This window comes from Papio anubis, chromosome 16 (assembly GCF_008728515.1).
Source record: "Papio anubis isolate 15944 chromosome 16, Panubis1.0, whole genome shotgun sequence".
In the NCBI taxonomy this organism is placed as follows: domain Eukaryota; kingdom Metazoa; phylum Chordata; class Mammalia; order Primates; family Cercopithecidae; genus Papio; species Papio anubis.
Window position 1 is genome coordinate 640,217 of NC_044991.1, and position 21,908 is coordinate 662,124.

Sequence of the window (21,908 nt, forward strand, 5' to 3'; positions counted from 1 at the left end):
AGGAAGATGGGCTCGGAAGCAAGGCAAGGCCCAGGCGCGCGTGGGCGCAGCGCGTTCTGAAAGGACAGGCGAGGTCGGCGGGGCCGCGTTTTCCGGGGCTTTCTAGGCACACAGCCGCCGGTGGCGCTGCCCACAGGGAGGAGCGACGTGGACAGGCGCCTCGGCAGCTGCTCGGCGCAGAAACACAAAGTGAGGGCGGCCAGGGGGGCTAGTGACACCGGCGAGACCTCACGGAGGACGGGCGCCCAGGGCGGGGGCGTGTGGGCTCCGCAGCCTCTGAGGCGAGCGAGGGGAGATGAGGAAAGGCCGGGCCCAGCGTCTCCCGCCCGCCGCACTGCACTCAAAGACCTCGGGGCGCGGCTCCCTCGTGACTGACACGCGAGGGCCCGGGACCCGCCTCCCGCCCGGCCGCCCCGCCGCCTCCCGCGAGCCACCTTCCGCGAGCTCGGGCTCCAGCCGCCCGGCTTCCTCCCTAGCGGTGTCCGCCGTCCTCCAGAAGAAGGCCACCAGCTTGGCCGCGAGGCTCAACATGGCCCTCGCCCGGCCTCGGCCGCCGCCACCGCCGCCGCCGCCCGCACGCGACCGCGCCGCTCCCGCCGCCCGCGACCAATGGGGTCGCCGCGCCTGGGCATGCGCGTTGGGGTCGTCGCGCGAGCCGGGACCCGTATAGAGGGCGGCGGTTGGCGCCTGGCAGCGCGTGACGAGGCGAGGTGCCTGGTGGGAGTGACGTCATGCCGGGCGCGCAAGGCGCTGTGCCCGCCGGGTGGGCGGGGCTTCGGGAGGGCGGGCGTGGCCTCGCGTGAGTGGGCGGAGCTTCGCGGGGGTCCGCCTTCTTGCCGCCCACACCTTAGGGAAAAGTGCGCGATCTTTCACCGCCCAGAGTGATGTTAGGAGTCGTATTTTGTTGGTGTTCTTTATTAAGTTGGGGAAGTTCCCTCTAGTCCTATTTTTCCAAGAGTTCTTACCAGTGGGTGTGAAATTTTCTGCAACACTTTTCTACGTGTATTCAAATGATCCTGTAGCTTTTTATCTCAGCCTGTATAGGGAATTTCATTGCTTGGCTCTCCTGGGAAAACTCACTTGGTCGCAATTCGTATCTTTTTCGTGTATTGCCCGACTCAGCTTGGTAACGCTTTGTCCAGGGTTGGGGACGGTGCTGGTGAAGCAGATTGCTCTGTGGCCGACCTCCCGTTTTCTGTGTCTGTCTGGTTTGGGGTCGGTTTAAGCTGGGCCTGCAGTGACCAGGGAGTAGGATGGTGTAACTTATTCCCTAAAAACTGTAGTAGTATTCACCAGGGAACCCATCTGGGCTTCGAGTTTTCTTTGTGGGAAGGTTTTTAATGAGAAGTTCACTTCTGCATCAGCTAGAGGGCTATTAAAGTTATCAGGGTAATATCGAGTAAACTTTGGTAATTCTTTTAAGGAATTTGTCCATTTCATCCAATTATTAGATGTCAGATGATTGGCATAAAGTTGTTCAGCATATTTTCTTATTATCCTTTTATTGTCTGTATGGTTCATAATGATGAACCATCGTTCATTCTTGACATAGGTAATTTATCTCATCCCTCTCATTTTCCTTGATCAGTCTACATTTATCAATTTTATTGATTTTTTTTTAAAAAAATCTCTTGATTTCATTGATTTTTCTCTATTTTAAAAATATCTTTACACTTGGCGAGACCAAGGTGGGTGGATCACTTGAGGTCAGGAGTTCGAGACCAGCCTGGCCAACATGGCAAAACCCCGGCTCTACTAAAAGATCCTTGCTCCACACTCTCTCCACCCTGGTCTTCTCATCTCTGTCCTCACTGCTCAGACAGAACTCGGCAACATCGCTCTGACAGCAGATTGCGTCCGCTCTTCAAACCCTATTCAGAGCCCAGTCCCTCCTCACCGCTTGCCCATTGCCACCTCAATGCCAGGCAGCACCTGCTCCTCCCACCCCCCAGCCTGCTCTCCACCCAGTGAGTGACCAGATGCTGCTCTGCCCAGACCCCTCCAGCAGGTCTGCCTCAGAGTCGAAGCAGAGTCGTCTCCACACCCACAGGTGCTAGTACCCGGCTGTCCTACCTGTACCCCCCTTGCATGGTCCTCACCTGCCCTCCCCCACCTGTGTCCTTTGCTTTGCCAGCCTCCCCTCCCTGCCTTCTTCTCACTGAGGCCTGCTCTGGCCCCTGCAAACAGCAGCCCCTCATTTCTCTCCCCTGACTTATTTTCCCTCATAGAGGCAATCACATGTGTTGCTGGACATACTAGTCTGTTCTCATGCTGCTATAAGAACATACCCAAGACTGGGTAATTTTAGGGTCAGGTCCTTATAAAGGAAAGAGGTTTAATTAACTCATAGTTCCACAGGGCTGTGGAGGCCTCCGGAAACTTACAATCATGGTGGAAGGGGAAGCAAACATGTCCGTCTTCACCAGGCAGCAGGAAGGAGAAGTCCCGAGCAAAAGGGGGGAAAGCCCCTTATAAAAGACCATCAGATCTCGTGAGAACTCACTCACTGTCAGGAGAACAGCAGCGCGGGGGTAACCACCCCCATGGTTCAATTACCTCCCACCAGGTCCCTCCCATGACACATAGGGATTATGGGAATTACAATTCAAGATGAGATTTGGGTGGGGACACAGCCAAACCATATCACTGAATAACACACTATTTGTTTATCCTGTGCACTCCTGTGCCCCCATTGATTGTAAACAGCCTATAGGAAGGATGTCACTTCTCTGTCCACCCCGTAAATGTTTGTTGAATGTTGAATGATGATGGAACGTCAGCAGGCAGAGGGAGGAAGGGCATTTTAGGAGCAAGAATTTGTTGGAAGATCGTATGAAAGAACAGGGCCTGTTCTAGAAACTAGCGTTGCCAACGGTAACATGGGAGCATTTCTCAAGTGACGACTTATGATCTGGGAAGCTGAGGGGTTTGCTCTGCAACCTCTGGTTCAGGGCAGCCTGTTTGCATTTTTAAGTGGAGAACTTTTGAAAGAAAAAATGTTGAAATCCGATTCACATTTTTTTCAAACAAAAAGAAACACAGGAGGATTCGATCCAGTTGGACTAATTCCCACTAATCCCGTTTATAGATTTAAAAGACAGAAAAGAAGTTTGGGAGGTTTCTCAATCCATTCAGAATAGTTCTTGACTTCATGGATTATAGTTTGTGAAAATTATTTCTCATCCTTGTTGTATTGAAACGAAGACAACAGAACATTGGCTGCGGTGGCTGGCACGAAATTAGCCAACCCTAAAATATCAGTATAGCTTAAACTTTCGTTTATTGCTAACGATTTATCACTGCTGTTTCCCGTGGGGATGTGGTTGAGCAAAGTGTTTTGAGCTGCATTTGTGTGTACTTGATACTTACTCGTTTTGATCGAGGTAATTTAGTGGGCATTTTCACTGGGGTGGGGATGCTTGCATGTATAATATTACTAAAAGCTAATAAAAGCTTATTAAAAGCATCTTCCTTGATTGAAACAAAGACAACAGAACATTCCATGGTCTGGAACCTGATGACTTTACTCAAGTTTTAATGTGGGTTCATGGTTTAAGGAGCTGGTTTTTCAGAAACTTTGGTTTCAGCCTTTTTACAATGTGCACAAAGAATCTGCCCCTGTAACTGTCAGGGTGCCAGTGTCTCTGGGCGACACACATTGCTGTGGTTTCTCTCTGCTTGGTGAGCAGAGATAAAGGGGGCAGCGGGACTGGGCCTACCAGCCGTCCAGGCTGCCCACGCAAACCACAGGGCCGAATCTGGAGCAGCCCAAGGGCCACACAGCTAAGCCGAGTGCGAGAATGCTTGTGTGACCTCGTGAAGGCGATTCCCACCGTGTGGCTGTGGGGGATAGAAAAAGTCTGCTTGGAAAGATGTATGAGACCTTTGAGCAAACAGCTATGTTTCAGAAACAGGGCCTGCTCGGAATGTGTATTTGGTGGGATTCTAACCTTAGGGACACTTCTTTCTTCTGAGATACCCGAGGTCTTTGGCGAGTGACACAGGATGGCCCTTCCTTTCCTAGTTGGGTTCTGACAGCTCCCAGGCAGTGGTTTATACAACCAACACGAAACATTTCTAGGATCCACCGGATTCCTCCCCTCATTGATATTCAGGAAGCAGCTCTCCTTCCCCTGCCTTCAGCGCAAGTTTGCTGAGCTTTTGTTTCATTTGTGAATAGTTCTTGCTGGAAGTCCCTCACCCAGAGACCAGCGCTCCCAACTGCCGAGCGGCGGGGAGGTAAGTGCTCAGACATTAAGCTGTTAAGTAGAGGCGTATTTTACAATCTCTTGTTTAGCTACCAATTGGAGCAGTTTAATGTGCTTGAGTCCCCGGCGTGATGGGTTCATGGACGAAGTTGCCGATGGAAGTTGTCAGGTGTTGTTGCACCTGGAGGGCCCTCATGGATCAATGAGGCATTTAAAGCGTAGAATCTCACCCTGAACCCAGACTATTCAGGTCTGTTTTTCCAGGAAAGTTATTTTTTTCACTTTTAGATTCAAGTGCTCATTTTCTTCTTCAAATTTAGAGCACTTCAGTGTGAACAATATTTCTTCTGTTAAAAAATATTTCTTGGAAACAACTTATTGAAGTTTCTTCAGAGCGGCCAAAACCAATGATAATTTTATTCCAGATAAAGAACTGGTGACACGTGGCTGTACATTCAGCACAGCTGTGGTGTCCCCAAGTGCCATGACCCAGGAGCCATTCAGAGAGGAGCTGGCCTATGACCGGATGCCCACACTGGAGCGGGGCCGGCAAGACCCCGCCAGCTACGCACCAGACACGAAGCCGAGCGACCTGCAGCTGTCGAAGAGACTGCCCCCCTGCTTCAGCCCCAAGACGTGGGTCTTCTCCGTGCTGATGGGGGTGAGTAGCTCTACACCAACACCTTGGAGGGCCACGAGCACCTGGTCCCTCTGGTGATGGACCGCGGCACCCTGGAGCCCCGGGTGGGACAGAAAGAGCAACTCTCAGACTAACCCTGATGCTGCAGAACTCTTGGGTGCTGACGAGCTTGTTTTGCTTGTGTTTTCACAGTTACTTTTATTAATTTATGGGTGTCTGTTGTGCCAGCCTCGAGCTGCTCCAGGCTGTGGTTGAGTCCCACCAGGGCAGGGACAGTCCCGGGACTACCCATGGGCCCCGAGAGCCTCCATGACCCTCGGCTCTGGGGGTCCAGAGTCCTCCGAGGGGTCACCTGCAAAGGTGGGAGGAGGTGTCTCAGGCCCTCAGGTCAGGCCTCGGTGAGAGAACCTCAGGGACCTCCTCCTCCTAGGGAGAGCCGCAGGGGTCGGCTGGGAGGGAGCTGGTGTGTAAAGGAACTGGCCTAGGGCGGACGGGCAGCGCCAGATGTCCGAGGGACTTCCCTGGGGTCCTGGCCATTCCCGGCACCGTCGTGGGCACAGAGATGATTGGCGGAGCCACTTGGGCCTGAGTGTGTGCAGCTGCTCAGAGCCAGGCCGCAGGACAGGCCTCTCTGCAGGCACTCCAGGTTCCGTGCAGCTTGGGCTGAGAATGAGATCCAGGCCGCAATCTCTCCCCTCCCTGTGCCCTCGCCTCCGCCGGCAGCCCCTGCAGCACCCACAGTGGTCCCGTCCAACTCCCATGGCCTGAGCATGCCTCACCAAGACAGCCATCCGCCTCGGAGCTGGGGACAGGCGGTTCCCGGGTGGTGGCGGCCATCTCCGGGCTCTGCCCTCCTCCACCCGGTGCCCTGGACTTGGTTGCAGCCCCTCCCCTGCCCAGGCCAGGTCCCCTCTGTCCCAGACCTCGCTTCCTCTGCCAGGACCCTGGGTCCCAGTGACCTTTGACACTGACTCCCCTCTGTCTCACCCCTGGGGTGCTGTGCATGAGAGAGAGCCCCCCGCCCCGCCTCCTGCTAGGGTCTTCCCTGCTCGGGAGCCCCTAGGCCTGGAGCCGGTGCCTGGAGGGATCTTCTTCCAGATCTGGAAATTAGGTTCTGCAGATGGAGGGGGATGGGCAGTTGCTTTCCAGTCTCGCATCTGGACCTGAGTATGGGATCCGGAAGACTCTGTACACACAACATGTTGGGACAGGGGTATTTTGTGGGGAGAGGTGCCATTCCTTGCTCTAAATATTGGCAGATCCCCTTCCTTCTCTCCTCCAGGTAACAGCATGGGGGTCCATGCTCAGACGTGGCTGGGGGAGGCTGGTCCATGTCCTGGGCTGCAGCGGGGCTGCGTCTGCCCTACAGGAGGAGTCCAGGTTGGGCGGGCCCCGGGTGCAGGTGCGGTTGATGCTGGGGGCCGTGGGTGAGTCACCAACACGCAGAGACAGTGAAGTGGAAGCTGAAAGGTCGGTGTCCAGCCAGGGACGGGGTGCGTTGTAACCTGGGCTTCTGTCGCTGTCTTGCAGAGCTGCCTCCTGGTGACCTCAGGGTTTTCGCTGTACCTAGGGAACGTGTTCCCTGCCGAGATGGATTACTTGCGCTGTGCTGCAGGCTCTGTAAGCAGCTTCCTCCAGGTCTCTTCCGGTGCCCGAGCTCGCCGGCACGTGCTCAGGTTTCTTTGCTCTGAGATGTGCAGGTTTCTGTCACCTGTACTTCATTCAAATCTCCTCATATGGGCCGGGCACGGTGGCTCACGCCTGTCATCCCAGCACCTTGGGGGGCGCAGGCAGGCGGATCACCTGAGGTCAGGAGTTTGAGACCAGCCTGACAAACATGGAGAAACCCCATCTCTATAAAAATAGAAAAATTAGCCGGGCGTGGTGGTGCATGCCTGTCGTCCCAGCTACTCGGGAGGCTGAGGCAGGAGAATCACTTGAACCCAGGAGGCAGAGGTTGCGGTGAGCCGAGATCGGGCCACTGAACTCCAGCCTGGCGACAAGAGTGAAACTTCAACTCAAAAAAAAAAAAATCTCTTCATATGACTTTAGTTTCACATAGGATTCATCACCTTTGAGAATTACCGACGAAGCAGGTCTGAACCTTGCTCTGCAGATGCCTGTGCAGGGAATTGCATGTTGATTCTGATCCTGCGGCTGCATCTTGCCAAAACTGGCAGTATCTGCCCTCAAGGGGACTGGGACTGAGACCTGCGCCCCACACCCTCCCAAAGCTTCATGCTGTTTTTCTAGAATCTTACACAGTGCTGTGTGGGGGCACCCACTGATCCTCAGAGCAAAGGAGAACAGACGACCGCTGACCCCTGGTCCTCTGCGAGCCCCGGCCACTGCCTCTCCAGCGTCCCTGCTGCTAGAGCACAGTGCTGGCCGACCCCTGGGCTCTGGCTCACAACCCGCTGACCCCATGCCCCTCCTGCTTCAGCCAGTTCCGAGCACTCCCCTCCTCTCGCTTCCCCTCGTCTCGCTTCCCCACGCCTGCTGGGTCTCTGGCCCCTGCCCTTTCTCTAGGGACACTGTTGGTGACTGTCCCCTGCAGCGCCCTCCGAAGTCTTAAAAACAAAGTGGACGCCCCATCCTGTGCTGTCCTGGGTCTCTGCTCCCTTAGAACAAAGCTCTTTGGGGCAGGTGACTCGTCCCACTCTGCTGCCCTCTCTGGAAGCTTCTCCGTGGCCTTTGTCCTCACCATGGGAGCCGCCCTTGTCCCAGTGGAGCTGTGGGCTGTGCCCCTTCAGCTTCAGCGGCCGCCGGATATGGGCAAGTGCCCACCCGCGCCCAGCCTTGGCCCCACTTGGCCCTGCCCCCGGCCTTTCTTCTCTACCCTGGGCCCTCGTGGCACCTGAGTGGGTGCTGAACTGAGCCTGACTGTCCTGGCCCCAGCTCTGCCCCTCACTCAGGCCCCAACGGGGCTTCTCCCGCCTCCTCACCCAGCACTGCTGTGCTCAGCCCCTCAGATGCCCCTGCCCGCACCCCCGCCTCAGAGCCCGGGGTCCCATGGCTGCAGAAGCAAGGGCCACAGGCCTGGGCTGGCCCGACTCTGCTCACCTCCCTGCCCCTGACGTCCCAACCTCCATCCCTGGCCCTGTACTCCTAGCCTTGGTGTGGCCCTTTGGAAACAAGAAGGCCGAGGGGCTCTGGGACTCCTTTCGGCCTCCCTCACATGCAGAGTCTTGCTCCTTCCTTCGCTCCTTCCTTCCTCTTTTTCTTCCTTCCTTCCTTCCTTGATTCCTTTTTTTTTTTTTTTGGATGGAGTCTCGCTCTGTTGCCCAGGTTGGAGTGCAGTGGGGTGATCTCAGCTTCCTGCGACCTCCGCCTCCTGGGTTCAAGCAATTCTCCTGCCTCGGCCTCCTGAGTAGCTGGGACTACAGGCGCCCGCCACCAAGCCAGGCTAATTTTTTTGTATTTTTAGTAGAGAAGGGGTTTCACTATGTTGGCCAGGCTGGTCTCAAACTCCTGACCTCATGATTCACCTGCCTCCGCTTCCCAAAGTGCTGGGATTGCAGGTGTGAGCCACCACGCCCGGCCTCCTCTTTCTTTTTCTTTTCTTTTTTTTTTTTTTTCGAGACAAGGTCTCGCTCTGTCACCGAGGCTGGAATGCAGGGTGTAATCACAGCTCACTGCAACCTCGACTTCCTGGGCTCAGGAGATCCTCCCAGCTCAGCCTCCCGAGTAGTTGGGATTAGAGGTGTGAGCCACTGCACCTGGCTGATACGTTTTCCTTTTTGGGTGATTTTCAGCAAAGACCAGGTCTTGTGCCTGCATGAGTTACATTCTAGACTTCAAAGCTTATCCAGCTGGAAGAGCCTTCATTCACAAATATCTTTTTAGCACATCAGAAAAATAAAAACTTTTTTCAGAATAAATTATTTTGAAGTACCTGGGGGTTGGGTGCAGTGGCTCACGCCTGTAACCCCAGTGCTTTGGGAAGCCAAGGTGAACAGATCACTTGAGCCCAAAGTTAAGATCAGCTTGGGCAACAGTGAGACCCCATCTCAACAAAAAATTAAAACTGAGAAGTACCTGGGGGCCTTCTAGTCAAGCCAACCCGCTGTGTCATGTGGGCTGGCAACACTGTTTTGCGAATATGATTCGGATCCTTCTGGAAGCGCAAATGTTAGAGTATTTCAGGGTCTCAGTTGCTTGGGTGAGCGGCGGACTCATGGGATTCTGGTTTCATTCCAGTGCATCCCCTCGGCAATTGTGAGCTTCACCGTCTCCAGGAGGAATGCCAATGTGGTGAGTCCAGCTTGCACCCAGCCTCTGCCAGGGAAAAAGCCGGAGGGGCCGACAGTGTGCCCGTGTGTGCCCACACACGGACATTGTGGCACCGAGAGGGGCCCCTGAGGTTGCCCCCCAGACAGTGAAGCTCCTGCCCAGCCCAACCTTTGCTGCACGGAGGGGAGAGCAGGCTGAGCACACAGGACTCCCCACCATTGTGTCCTAATCAGGATAATTTTTAGTTAATGGCCTCAAGTGTGGTTTATCTGTTACCTTTTTTCTTTCGTTATTCAGAGAAGGAAAACCCCTCCTGCCTTGTTTTTCAGATTCCCAACTTTCAGATATTGTTCGTTTCCACATTTGCTGTGACCACTACGTGTTTAATTTGGTTTGGATGCAAACTAATCCTGAACCCATCAGCAATAAATGTAAGTTCACGCGAGCTTCGCGCTGAGGCCTGACACCCACAGCCCCACCCCCACGAATGGTGTCACCAAATGTTTGTCGAGCTGGAAATAGGTGGTAAATGTTATTCATAGCTCTTGAATTTGACAAACGTTGAGAGTTTTATTTACGCGTCTAAAGAAAATAATTGTCTTTATTGAAGTCTTGTGATTCTGCTGGACAGATTTATTGGTAAACAATGTCTTTTGCAACGATCCTTAAAAATTAACAGTAACGGCCAGGCGCGGTGGCTCAAGCCCGTAATCCCAGCATTTTGGGAGGCCGAGACGGGCGGATCACGAGGTCAGGAGATCGAGACCATCCTGGCTAACACGGTGAAAACCCGTCTCTACTAAAAAATACAAAAAAACTAGCCGGGCATATTGGCGGGCACCTGTAGTCCCAGCTACTCGGGAGGCTGAGGCAGGAGAATGGCGTAAACCCGGGAGGCGGAGCTTGCAGTGAACTGAGATCCAGCCACTGAACTCCAGCCTGGGCAATAGAGCGAGACCCCATCTCAAAAAAAAAAAAAAAATTAACAGTAACATAATACCATGTTTCATCCAATCTGTGTAAGACAATTGTTCTATGCACCTCTAAACAAAAATGGGAAATTGTGGGTGGCAGAGGTTGTGGGAGCCGAAATGGTGCCACTGCAGTCCAGCCTGGCAGACAGAGTGAGACACTGTCTCAAAAAACAAACAAACAAAAAAGATAAAAATCTCAAAGGAAACCAGGACCTCATCTGAGATACTGCAAAGAGGGCCTCCTGCTTTGTGTGACTTGTGGAATGCACTTTATGATTGGGGAAAGCTGGAGGAGCCTTGAGTATGTCCTGGACACTCTCATTGGGCAGGAAAAAAGAGCAGACACAGGAGAACCCAGTGGGAACACCTACACTGCCTTTTTGTTTTTCTCTCTTTTTGAGAAAGAATCTCACTCTCTTGCCCAGGCTGGAGTGCAGTGGTGCCATCTCGGCTCACTGTGACCTCCGCCTCTCAGGGTCAAGCAGTTCTCCTGTCTCAGCCTCCCGAGTAGCTGGGATTACATGCGCCACCGTGCCCGGCTAATTTTTGTATTTTTAGTAGAGACAGGGTTTCTCCATGTTGGTCAGGCTGGTCTCGAATTCCCGACCTCAGGTGATTCGCCCACCTCGGCCTCCCAAAGTGCTGGGATCACAGGCGTGCGCCACCGTGCCTAGCTAATTTTTGTATTTTTAGTAGAGAAGGGGTTTCACCATGTTGATCAGGCTGGTTTAGAACTCCTGACCTCAGGCGATCCACCCGCCTTGGTCTCCCAAAGTGCTGGGATCATAAGCATGAGCCTCCGCGCCTGGCTAATTTTTGTATTTTTAGTAACCCTCCGCCTGATGTGTCAGTTCCTACGAAAAGTGTTTCAAGTCCTTCCCCACCACTGCTGGTGCATTTCCATCTTCCTGTGGCTCTGTTAGTTATGACTTCATATATTTCGAGGCTCTGTTTTTAGTTGAATATGGTTCTGCATTCTTTCTTTTTAAAATGTATTTCAAAAATTGTCAGGCCGGGTGTGGTGGCTCACACCTATAATCCCAGCACTTTGGGAGGCTGAGGTGGGTGGATTACCTGAGGTCAGGAGTTTGAGACCAGCCTGACCAACATGGAGAAACCCCGTCTCTACTAAAAATACAACATTAGCCGGGTGTGCTGGCGGGCACCTGTAATCCCAGCTACTCGGGAGGCTGAGGCAGGAGAATCATTTGAACCTGGGAGGCAGAGGTTGCGGTGAGCCAAGATCGCGCCATTTGCACTCCAGCCTGGGCAACAAAAGCAAAACTCCGTCTCAAAAAAAAATAAAAATAAAAATAAAAATAAAAAATTGTCAGATTGTCAGACAGCTACACTGACTTTTTTAAATGTATGCGTCTATGAATATTAACACACGTATAAATTCATGTGACTGCCAATATGGTCAGGGCCCACAGTAGTTTCATTACCCTCCAAAAAACCTTATGTTCTCAGAGTTTAACAATCATACATGAAGCTGCTCTAAACATTCCAGTGCAGGCTTTCGTGGGAACAAGGAACGTTCAGATTGGGGTCGGTAGACCAGAGCCCAAGGCCAAATCCAGCCCTGGCCTGCATTTGTACAGCCTTTGAACTAAGCATGGTTTTAAAAACCGAAAGACCCCAAAGACCCATGTGAGACAGAGAGACTGTGCGGCCCACAGTGCCTCACAGCCGGCCCTGGACGGGAAAAGTGGGGACCATGGCCCAGAGTCCTGTGCAGCCTGCCCGGGAGGCGGCCCCGTGGACGCTGAAGCACAGTGGCGTGAGAAAGGCGGGCCCGGTGCTGAAGCGTGTGTGCCCTTTGGCAGATCAACTTCAACCTTATCCTGCTGCTCCTGCTGGAGCTGCTCATGGCGGCCACGGTGATCATGTCTGCACGGTCCAGCGAGGAGTACTGCAAGAAAAAGAAGGTGGGTGCAGCTTCTGGCCCCACAGGGCAGGGGGTGCAGAGGCGTTGCCCCAGGGTGAGCGAGTCGCACCCCCATCTGCAGAGTGGGTCTCAGCGTCACCTTCGGAGGGCCGATCTGGGCTGCTCCAGGGTGTTCCCACGAGACCCCACTCTCCTGGGTCTTAGAAACCCCGGCCAGAAGCAGGTCGGGAGCTGGGTGAGGGGTTGGTGGCCACTGGCTACAGGGAGGTGAGGACAGATGCTGTACCCTTCCCCTCCCACTAAGCCTGACTCAGTCCGGCGCTCGGTGCTCGTCCCGAGGGGATGACCAGGAGACACCACATCTGCTAAAATACCTGTAAACGTGTTTTCGTGTGCAAGGACTGTGTGTGCGAATGTTTCCTCAAGCCCAGAGATCCATGGGCGACTCCAAGGTCGTCTCGCGTCTACACCGCAGGCCGACCTGGCCCACTGCTCACGGCGGCCGGATCCAGCAGCAGTGCCAGGTCCCTGTGCCCGTGCACCCGGGGTGACAGCTCTGTTTCTTTGTAGGGCTCCATGTCTGACAGCACCAACATTCTGGGCGAAGTACCATTTCCTGCTCGGGTCCTGAAATCTTATTCAGTAAGAAAACTTCCCTTTTCTTTCTCTTTTCTCTCATACTCTGTCGGGGGTGACTGAGGCTGGATTAAACGTCAGGTTTCTATTCCGAGTTGGCTAAGAGTTGGCTGTCTAGACTGCAGGGCAGCGTGCGCCTCATCTGTGGAGACTCTAGTCTGTTACTAGTGTCGTTGGTAACAATGTACCCTATCGTGAAAGGTGCTGCTGGTGTTCCCTAAGTTTTAGGGGGGAGTTGGTTATCGCTGTAGGTGTGTCGACACTGCTGTCCCTGAGGAATCATTATTCTTATTTTTTGAGACGGAGTCTCACTCCGTCAGCCAGGCTGGGATGCAGTGGCACGATCTCAGCTCACTGCCGCCTCTGCCTCCCGGGTTCAAGTGATTCTCCTGCCTCAGCCTCCTGAGGAGCTGGGACTACAGGCGCCCGCCACCACACCCGGTTAATTATTCTAATTTTAGTAGATGTGGGGTTTCGACGTTTTGGCCAGGCTGGTCTTGAACTCCTGACCTCAAGTGATCCACCCACCCAGGCCTTCCAAAGTGCTGGGATTACAGGCGTGAGCCACCGCACCCGGCCTCTCTTCTTCTTACTTTCAACTTTTCTTGCCTTATACCTTGGTATAGTTGTTACAAGCAGCACGTAACTGCATTTTGTTCTTTATCTTATGTCATTCTCTCTCCCTAGCCTTTTGAATGTAGCCCATTTCCTTTGAGAGTTATTACTGATAAATTTCTACTTATTTTCACCATCTTTTGAGTTTTCCATTTTCCCCGATTTTGCCTTTTTCCCTCCTTCCCTGCCTTCTTTTGAATTGGCAGAGGCTCCATCCTTCCTTTTCCCTCTAATTTTGGATGGGAGAGCTTTCAGTATCCTTTTGGCGGTTGCCCTTCATATTCGAACGCGCTCCTTGATAAATGGATCATGCGACGTCTGTCCCGCTTGCCTCTGCCTTGGCCTTGTTGTCTAGCGTGTGATGTTTAGTGACATTTTGCCTTTTGACTCCAAAAATGGGACAGCCTCCTGTGTGCTTGACTTGGTCCCTGTGCATTTCCCAGGGCCTTTGCTTCCCTTTATTTAGCATTTCAGTTCTCTTTTAGGTTCCATTTCTGTTCTGCTTCTTTTTTTTTTCTTTTATTTTGAGACAGAGTCCTGCTCTGTTGCCCAGGCTGGAGTGCAGTGCTGCAGTCTCAGCTCACTGCAACCTCTGCCTCCCGGGTTCAAGCGATTCCCCCGCCTCAGCCTCCCGAGTAGCTGGGACTACAAGCACCCACCACCACACCTGGCTAATTTTTGTATTTTTAGTAGAGACAGGGTTTCACCATGCTGGCCAGGCTGGTCTCATCTCCTGACCTCAGGTGATCTGCCCGCCTCGGCCTCCCACAATGCTGGAATTACAGGCGTGAGCCATTGTGCCTGGCCCCGTTCTGCTTCATTCTTTAGAAGTCGGTTTTCAAGAGGCTTCTCCAGTTTGGGCTGGTTCTCCTCATTCCTAAGTGACAATTCGCCTGGAGAGAGGTCCAGGTTGACAGTTTCCCCGAGGACGTGTTTATTCCACCGTCTGCGTCTGCGGACGCCCAGGTGCTGTCCTTTGTGGGCGGTCTCTCTGTTTCCGGAGTTTTCTGCGTGGTGGTCATGGTCTCTGTCAGGTGGGAATTCAGCTTCATTTTTTATTTTATTTTATTTTTTTAAGGTGGAGTCTCACTCTGTCGCCCAGGCTGGAGTGCAGTGGCATGGGCTCAGTGCAACCTCTGCCTCCTGGGTTTAAGCGATTGTCCTACCTCAGCCTCCCGAGTAGCTGGGATTACAGGCATGCGCCAACACGCTGGGCTAAGTGTTGTGTTTTTAGTAGAGACGGGGTTTACCATGTTGGCCAGGCTGGCCTCAAACTCCTGACCTCGTGATCTGTCTGCCTCGGCCTCCCAGAGTGCTGGGATTATAAGCGTGAGCCGCCGTGCCTGGCTGGGAATTCAGCTTTCTTTGTGCATCTGGAGTTTTGTGCCTTCTGGATGCGAGGCCTGGCTGCCCAGGTCCTGTCTGGCCCCCAGGCCCCTGCTGGCCGGCTCCTCACGCCTGGCTTTCCTGCCGGCCACAGCTCTGCATGTGCGCCTCACAGAGATCCTTCGTGCGAGCAGGCGTTCGGGCATTGGTTTCTTCCCCAGCCCTCCCTGGGTCTGTCGGTGCTGTTTGCAGCCCTGATGGTGCAGGGCAGATGAGCCCACAGCCAGGGCTTAGGCCAGGAGGGTTCTTGGCTTTGTCCAGGAAAGAATTCAAGGGCGAGCTGCTGGTGGCAGACAGAAGCTTTGATTGCAGTGGCAGTTGAGCAGGGCTCCCCAGCCGACAGGGCGCCTCGAGCAGCAGCTCAGAGACAGCTCTGCCTCCTATTTATACCCTCTTGTAAGTATATGCTAATTAAGGGACAGATCATGCAGAAATTTCTAGAAAAGGGGTGGTAGCGTCCAGGTGGTAGGATCGTTGGCACAGAAAGGGGTGGTGGCGTCCAGTGTTGCCGTGGCAATGGCAAACCCACATGGCACGGGTGGGTGGGCGTGTCCTATGGGAAGCTGCTTCTGCCACAGGCCTGTTTTCCCGAGTCCCCTCAATGGGGTCCAGGGTCTGGGCACCACCGCCTGCCACACTGTGAGGACAGGGAAGGGGGTCTGAGGGTCTTGATTTTCTGCCCTCACCACTGTCAGGTCAATACCCTCAGTTTCTGTAGACAAAAGCAGCAGTGGGGGAGACACCCCTTCAGCTATTTTACTCCAGGAGGGACGTGAAAAGATGCAGCTGAGGGCAGAGGGGGCTGGGCCAGGTGAGGTTGGGGGTCTGTCCAAGTGGGCTCCACCACGGTTAGAGCCTGGGCCAGCCCACCGCACCCTGCTCCTGGGGGTCCGTGTTTGCACAGTGCATTCTGGGAATCTGGGGGTGTCTCCACTTCCTCAGGGCGGCCCCCATGAGCCGGTGTTGTCCCGTCCCCTCCAGGTCGTCGAGGTAATCGCAGGCATCTCTGCCGTCCTCGGGGGGATCATTGCCCTGAACGTGGATGACTCAGTCTCAGGCCCACACCTCTCAGTGACGTTCTTTTGGATCCTAGTGGCCGTGAGTACCCCCTCTGGCCCGCCCGCCACCGCTGTGGGCCACGCCGCTCAGATCCTGCGTGGCTGGGCCCCGAGCTCAGTCTTGGTGCACTCAGACAGGGAGGCACCACAGAAGGTCCTTGCCAGACCCCAGTTCAGAAGAACTGGGGAGTTAAGGATTAAATGAGTCAAAGAATTAACTGCTTTTATATTAGTTTGTATGATTATTTTATATTATTTTTCCTGAAAAAAATACCAATTATTTTTATTATTCTAATTTTTTAAACATATGAATGTCAGGCCATAGATGTTCATTATTCTATATAATTTTCTAATCTATAATGCATTTATATTACAACATGTCTTTTATACAATGCAGCGTATTTCTGTTATTACTTTATATTAAATGTTACCATAGCAGATGTGTCACACAGCACCTAGCACATGCCACATGCTCAATACATGGGCAGCGTTTTATTTATTTTAATTTATTTTGTTTATTTATTTATTTTTTTTGAGATGGAGTCTCACTCTGCCGCCCAGGCTGGAGTACAGTGGCGCGATCTCACCTCACTACAACCTCTGCCCCGCCCCAGGTTCAAGCAGTTTGCCCACCTCAGCCTCCTGAGTAGCTGGGATTACAGGTGTGGACCACCATGCCCAGCTAATTTGTTTGTATTTTTGGTAGAGACGGGGTTTTGCCATGTTGGCCAGGCTGGTCTTGAACTCCTGACCTCAAGTGATCTGCCTGCCTCGACCTCCCAAAGTGCTGGGATCACAGGTGTGTTCCCTCAGAACACTGAGTCCAGAGCAACCCCTCCACACGCCAGATCCCTTCACGGCCTGTGGCCCACCCAGAGCCACCGCCCACCTGCCTCCGGGCGAAACCCCGTGCGGTCCTTGGCACCTTGCCATGTAGTGGCCTGCACACCGGTGTTGATGGCCAGCCCCTGGTTTGTCTCATGCTGTGTGGATTTCTAGATTTTGCCCCTGTTCTCTTATGTACATGAGCAGGAATGGTGAGCACCCAGCATCGACTGCAGGCTCCTGCAGGCAGCAGGGGCTCTTCCCTGGCTGAGAAGGGCCCGCCGCGCGTGCCGGGGCCAGTCTGACAGCGGACCACCGAGAAGGGCCTGGCGTGCTCCCGGGGCCCGGTACGGCGGGCGGACTGCGAGGCCCACGCCTGCCGAGGCCGGTACGGCCCGGGCGGACTGCCGAAGGGGCCGCGCCTGCCGGGGCCAGTGGCCGGTGGACTACCGAAGGAGCCACGCCACCGGGGCAGTGCGGCGGGTGGACTGCCGAAGGGGCCTGCCCGGGAGCGGTACGGCCGGGTGGACTGCCCGAGAAGGACTACATACCCGGGGCCGATGCGGCCGGGTGGACTGCGAGAAGGGGCCATGCCCGAGTGAAGTGCGACCCGGGTGGACTGAGGCCCATACCTGCCGGGTGTACACATCCCATTGGTGGCAGCTGTGGCTCAGCTCCCTGTGGGGGTCAGTAGGCTCAGAGCAATGCCCCCAGGGCACCAGTGCCCAATCTAGCGGGCTGCTGAGGCACTCAGAGCCGGAAAGAGACCCAGGCAGGGCCGAGCTGGGATGGAGCCACAGCCCCGGAAGGGGCAGGACCAGGGCCGGCTGCCAAGACACAGAACTCACGTGGGTGCCCACCCAAGCGGGTCTGTACAGAGAGAATGACGCCTGCAGGTGTGCACATCTGACCCTGGGGTCTGACATGCAGGGATTACATCCCGAAGCTAAGGGAGGATGGAGACCACTACCTGCAAAAAGTTGAGAATGAAAGGCACTCGCCGCACCCCCTTCCCTGCCCCTGCAGTCAGCCCTCATCACATGGCCCCTCCCGCCCCGCAGACCCCTCCTGCCCCGGGGGCTGCCCTGCTCTCCCCAGAGCACCCCATGCCCATCAGGTGCTGCCTCCTGGGTGTCCCTAAATCCACCCACACTCCCAATCCTCTTTTCAGGGCAGGAGCAGCCCAGGAGACCCCAGGAGGAGGGGAGGGCACTGAGGTGCACGTGATGGGGGAGCCAGCTCCGCCTGCCTGAGTCTGGCCTGGGTGCGGCAGAGGGGCCCAGGGCCTGCACCAGGTGCCCAGGGCTGGAGTTGGGGGCTGGGCTGCAGGTCCAGACCCTACCAGGGCAGGGCCCTTGACTGAGCTGCCCCAGCCCTTATGGCTGAGCTTCCTGGACCTCTAGGGCAGGGGTCGGAGTGACTGTGCTGGGTAAACAGGGAAACTCCCACCCTCCTGTGGCTCACTGGGGCCTTGAATAGGCCGCCCTGAAGCCACCATCCCTTCCTGTGCCCTCACTGCTGCTTACAGGTAGAAGGCTCTTTCAGAAGCACCAAGCCCAGGAGACACCCCTGTACTGACACCTCAGCCTCCCTGGCCAGGGCCACACCCCCCGCTGCAGACAGCTTGGGGCCTTTGCACCGGCAGCTCCTCAGCTCCCCAGTCTTCCCCTCGCTGCCCAGGCTCCCCTGCTCCGAGCCTGTCTCTGTCCTGCCCACCCTCTCACCTGGCTGAGGCAGTCCTCTCCCCAGCAGGCCGGGCTGGGGTGCTGGCGCGTGCTGGCACCTGGACGCCTTCGGGGGGATGAGGAGGACGAAGATCATGCGTCCTCCCTCTGCCCACATTATGTGGAACTAAGGCAGGCTCCTCACAGTAAGTGGGAAAAGGGCATTTCTTGGTTATAAAAAGGAAGAGGCGTCCATCCAGCAGAGGAACCCGCAGATCCCCCTAACCCAGTGAGTCAAGTCAGCATCATCAGGAAGGGGCAGTCCACACCCTGGGGCACTGCAGAGGCTCCTCCGAGGCTCCCCAAGGCTCATTGTGAAGAAATCCTGTCCCACACGGAGGCCCGACCGCAGCTGATGGGCTGCGGTCCCCAGAAGCATCCGGGTAACGGAGGTGACAGAGGCTGAGGGACTCCCCGATTAACAGACCCACAAGGAGACTATGAGCACAATGGCGACTGAGTCTGGATCAGGAAGAAACAAACAAACAGTTCTAGAAAGAGCATGATCAGGGCCGGGTGCGGTGGTTCACACCTGTAATCCCAGCACTTTGGGAGGCCAAGGCGGGTGGATCACAAGGTCGGGAGTTCGAGACCAGCCTGGCCAACAAGGCGAAACCCCATCTCTACTAAATATACAAAAATTAGCCGGGCGTGGTGGTGGGCGCCTATATCCCAGCTACTTGGGAGGCTTGAACCTGGGAGGCGGAGGTTGAAGGGAATTGAGATCGCGCCACTATACTCCAGCCTGGGTGACAGAGCAAGACTCTGTCTTTAAAAAAAAAAAGAAAGAAAGAAAAAGAAGAAAGAAAAATTTAAAAAATTTAAAAAAGAACATGCTGAGGACAAGTGGAAGAATCTGGGCATGGACCACATCGGCCCCACGTGCAGTCTCTCGGGCGTGGTGCTGCTTTGGGTGTGTGCACGAGTGCCCTGGGCTCAGCCAGCACACTCGGGTGTTCAGGCGTCAGGCTGTCTGGGACAGCTGGAGAGAGCACAGATGTGACTGTCAAGGACTGGTGATTTTGGGGCCTCAGATGCCTCAGATGACCACTGCACTGCTCTGGCAGCTCTTCTACAGGCTTACAATTTTAAACCAATGGTCAAGGAACAGAGAGCACACAAAACCTCTGAGAGGCTACCCCTGCTTCCCTGCAGACCCGTCCCTGCCCCAGCTGCGCCCTCAGTCACCGCCCCCCTCGCCCAACGCGAGCCCTGCACCAGCCAGGCAGCCTGGATGGAGGGGTCACTGGTGGGAGAGCACATGTTTGGAATTTGACTTCTTGGACTATTTCCCCTAAAATCTTTCCTTTTTCCTTTCTCTTAGTGCTTTCCAAGTGCCATTGCCAGCCATGTGACAGCAGAGTGTCCCAGCAAGTGTCTGGTAGGTGAACCCCTCACCCCAGGTGCCAGGGCCCGGCCCCGCCCTCTCTTGGTGCCTTGTGACCAGGCTCCAGCCCCAGACTCTAGGGACCCGGCTGCAGGGCCTGTAGGCTGAGGAAGGTGGAGGTTGTGGGAGGTGGAGGCTGGCCCGTCCAGCAGGGACTGTTCCCAGGGACAGGCAGACCTGAGCAAGGCGGTGTAGACTCTGGAAGCGCTCTCCATGCTTAACCACGGAAGGAGACCAGTGCCTGAGCATCATCTGCACCTCCTAAGGCTGGTCGATTTCATTATTATTATTTTTTTTTTGAGACACAGTCTTGCTCTTGTCCCTAGGCTAGAGTGCAATGGCACAATCTTGGCTCACTGCAACCTCCGCCTCCTGGGTTCAAGCGATTCTCTTGCCTCAGCCTCTCGAGTAGCTGGGATTATAGGTGCCTGCCACCTCACCTGGCTAATTTTTGTATTTTTAGTAGGGACGGGTTTTCACCATGTTGGCCAGGCTGGTCTCGAACTCCTGACTTCAGGTGATCCACCTGCCTCGACCTCCCAAAGTGCTGGGATTACAGGCGTGAGCCACCGTGCCCGGCCAAAACTGCCACAAACTGGCAGTGGTGGGATACATACTGGCCGATTATTAATGACTGCTGCCAAAACGTGGACCCTGAGTGCTTTGCAAGGTGACTGCCCGTGCTTGGCATGAGTGAAGGCTGTCTCTGAGACTTGACGGGTCAAACGGGAATTTGGGCTGGGTTAAAAGGATAGACTTCAGAACAGTGAAGGAGGTGACCCATGCCGAAGGGTTATTTTTTCAAGAGTGGAGAATTGCAGGTAAATGTTTTTTGTTTCTTGGTTTAGTTTGTTTGAGGCAGTCTTGCTCTGTCTTGCTCTGTCACCTAGGCTGGAGTGCAGTGGTGTGATCTAAGCTCATTGTAACCTCTGTCTCCTGGGTTCAAGTTTTCTCCTGCCTCAGCCTCCCAAGTAGCTGGGACTACAGGCATGTGCCACCATGCCCGGTTAGTTTTTGTATTTGTAGTAGAGATGGGGGTTTTGCCATGTTGGGCAGGCTGGTCTCGAACTAGTGACCTCAGGTGATCTGCCCGCCTTGGCCTCCCAAAGTGCTGGGATTACAGACGTGAGCCACCATGCCTAGGTAGTATATATTTAAAAACTCGTGGCACTGCACTTTGTTTTTTTTGAGACGGAGTTCAAGTTTGCTCAGACTGGAGTGTAGTGGCCGATCTCAGCTCACTGCAAGCTCCCTCCCCCGGTTTACGCTTATTCTCCCGCCTCTCAGCCTCCCGGTAGCTGGGACTACAGGCCAGCCACCTCGCCCGGCTAGTTTTTGTATTTTTAGTAGAGACGGGTTTCACCGTACAGCTGGTGATGGTCTCGGACCTCCCGACCTCGATCCGCCTGCCTCGGGCCTCCCAAAGTGCTAGGATTACAGGCTTGAGCCACCGTGCCCGGCCGGCACTGCACTTTGAATGAAAAGGCAGGCTGGTCATGCCTGTAATCCCAGAACTTTGGGAGGCCAAGGTGGGTGGATCACAAGGTCAGGAGTTTGAGACCAGCCTGACAATATGGTGAAACCCTGTCTCTACTAAAAATACAAAACAATTAGTCGGGTGTGGTGACGCATGCCTGTAATCCCAGCTACTCAGGAGGCCGAGGCAGGAGAATTGTTTGAACCCAGGAGGCAGAGGTTGCAGTGAGCAGAGATTGTGCCACTGCACTCCTGCCTGGGCTACAGAGCGAGACTGCATCTCAGAAAAGAAAGAAAGGCAGGCCGGGCACGGTGACTCACGCCTGTGATCACAGCACTTTGGGAGGCCGAGGTGGGTGGATCACCTGAGGTCAGCAGTTCAAAACCAGCCTGACCAACATGGCAAAACCCCTTCTCTACTAAAAATACAAAAATTAGCTGGGCGTGGTGGCAGGCGCCTGTAATCCCAGCTACTTGGGAGGCTGAGGCAGGAGAATTGCTTGAACCTGGGAGGCGGAGTTGCAGTGAGCCGAGATCACCACTGCACTCCAGCCTGGTGATAGAGCGAGACTCCGTCTCAAAAAAAAAAAAAAAAGGAAAGAAAAGAAAAAGAAAAAAGAAAAAAAGAAAGGGAGAGGTTTCCAGCAGAAGCCATACTGGAATCAGCTTGGGATCTCAGGGCCCCTGAGCACCTGGCCACGCCCCCTGTCTGGGCTCCCGGCTCGCCCTGGCCCTGCAACCCGCTGCTTTTTCCAGGTGGAGGTGCTGATAGCCATAAGCAGCCTCATAATGTCTCCGCTGTCTACAGCCTCTGGATATCTGTCATTAGCAATACGTAACTGAACGAAGCATACTGAA

General features: G+C 54.5%; 2 protein-coding genes across 7 annotated transcripts in view; one reads left to right on the forward strand and one right to left on the reverse strand.

Moving 5' to 3' along the window:
- MOV10L1 (Mov10 like RISC complex RNA helicase 1) overlaps window positions 1-614 on the reverse strand; it is a 72,401-nt gene extending 71,787 nt beyond the window's left edge. For all 5 annotated transcript variants that reach the window (XM_009217548.2, XM_009217551.2, XM_009217550.2 and 2 more), the window contains exon 1: window positions 435-614. In XM_009217548.2, coding sequence (XP_009215812.2) covers window positions 435-531 — 97 coding nt within the window. In that variant the 5' untranslated portion in view covers window positions 532-614. The remainder of the gene's footprint in view (window positions 1-434) is intronic.
- A 3,090-nt stretch (window positions 615-3,704) lies between these two features.
- The window catches only part of MLC1 (modulator of VRAC current 1), a 19,203-nt gene continuing 999 nt past the window's right edge, over window positions 3,705-21,908 (forward strand). The window contains exons 1-10 of one of the 2 annotated variants that reach the window (XM_031656165.1): window positions 3,705-3,874; window positions 4,181-4,239; window positions 4,634-4,869; window positions 6,379-6,468; window positions 9,049-9,102; window positions 9,411-9,512; window positions 11,882-11,983; window positions 12,514-12,585; window positions 15,562-15,678; window positions 19,512-19,568. In XM_031656165.1, coding sequence (XP_031512025.1) covers window positions 4,693-4,869; window positions 6,379-6,468; window positions 9,049-9,102; window positions 9,411-9,512; window positions 11,882-11,983; window positions 12,514-12,585; window positions 15,562-15,678; window positions 19,512-19,568 — 771 coding nt within the window. In that variant the 5' untranslated portion in view covers window positions 3,705-3,874; window positions 4,181-4,239; window positions 4,634-4,692. Of the gene's footprint in view, window positions 4,459-4,633; window positions 4,870-6,378; window positions 6,469-9,048; window positions 9,103-9,410; window positions 9,513-11,881; window positions 11,984-12,513; window positions 12,586-15,561; window positions 15,679-19,511; window positions 19,569-21,908 lie in introns of both variants that reach the window. The other variant, XM_031656166.1, reaches the window with a different exon arrangement.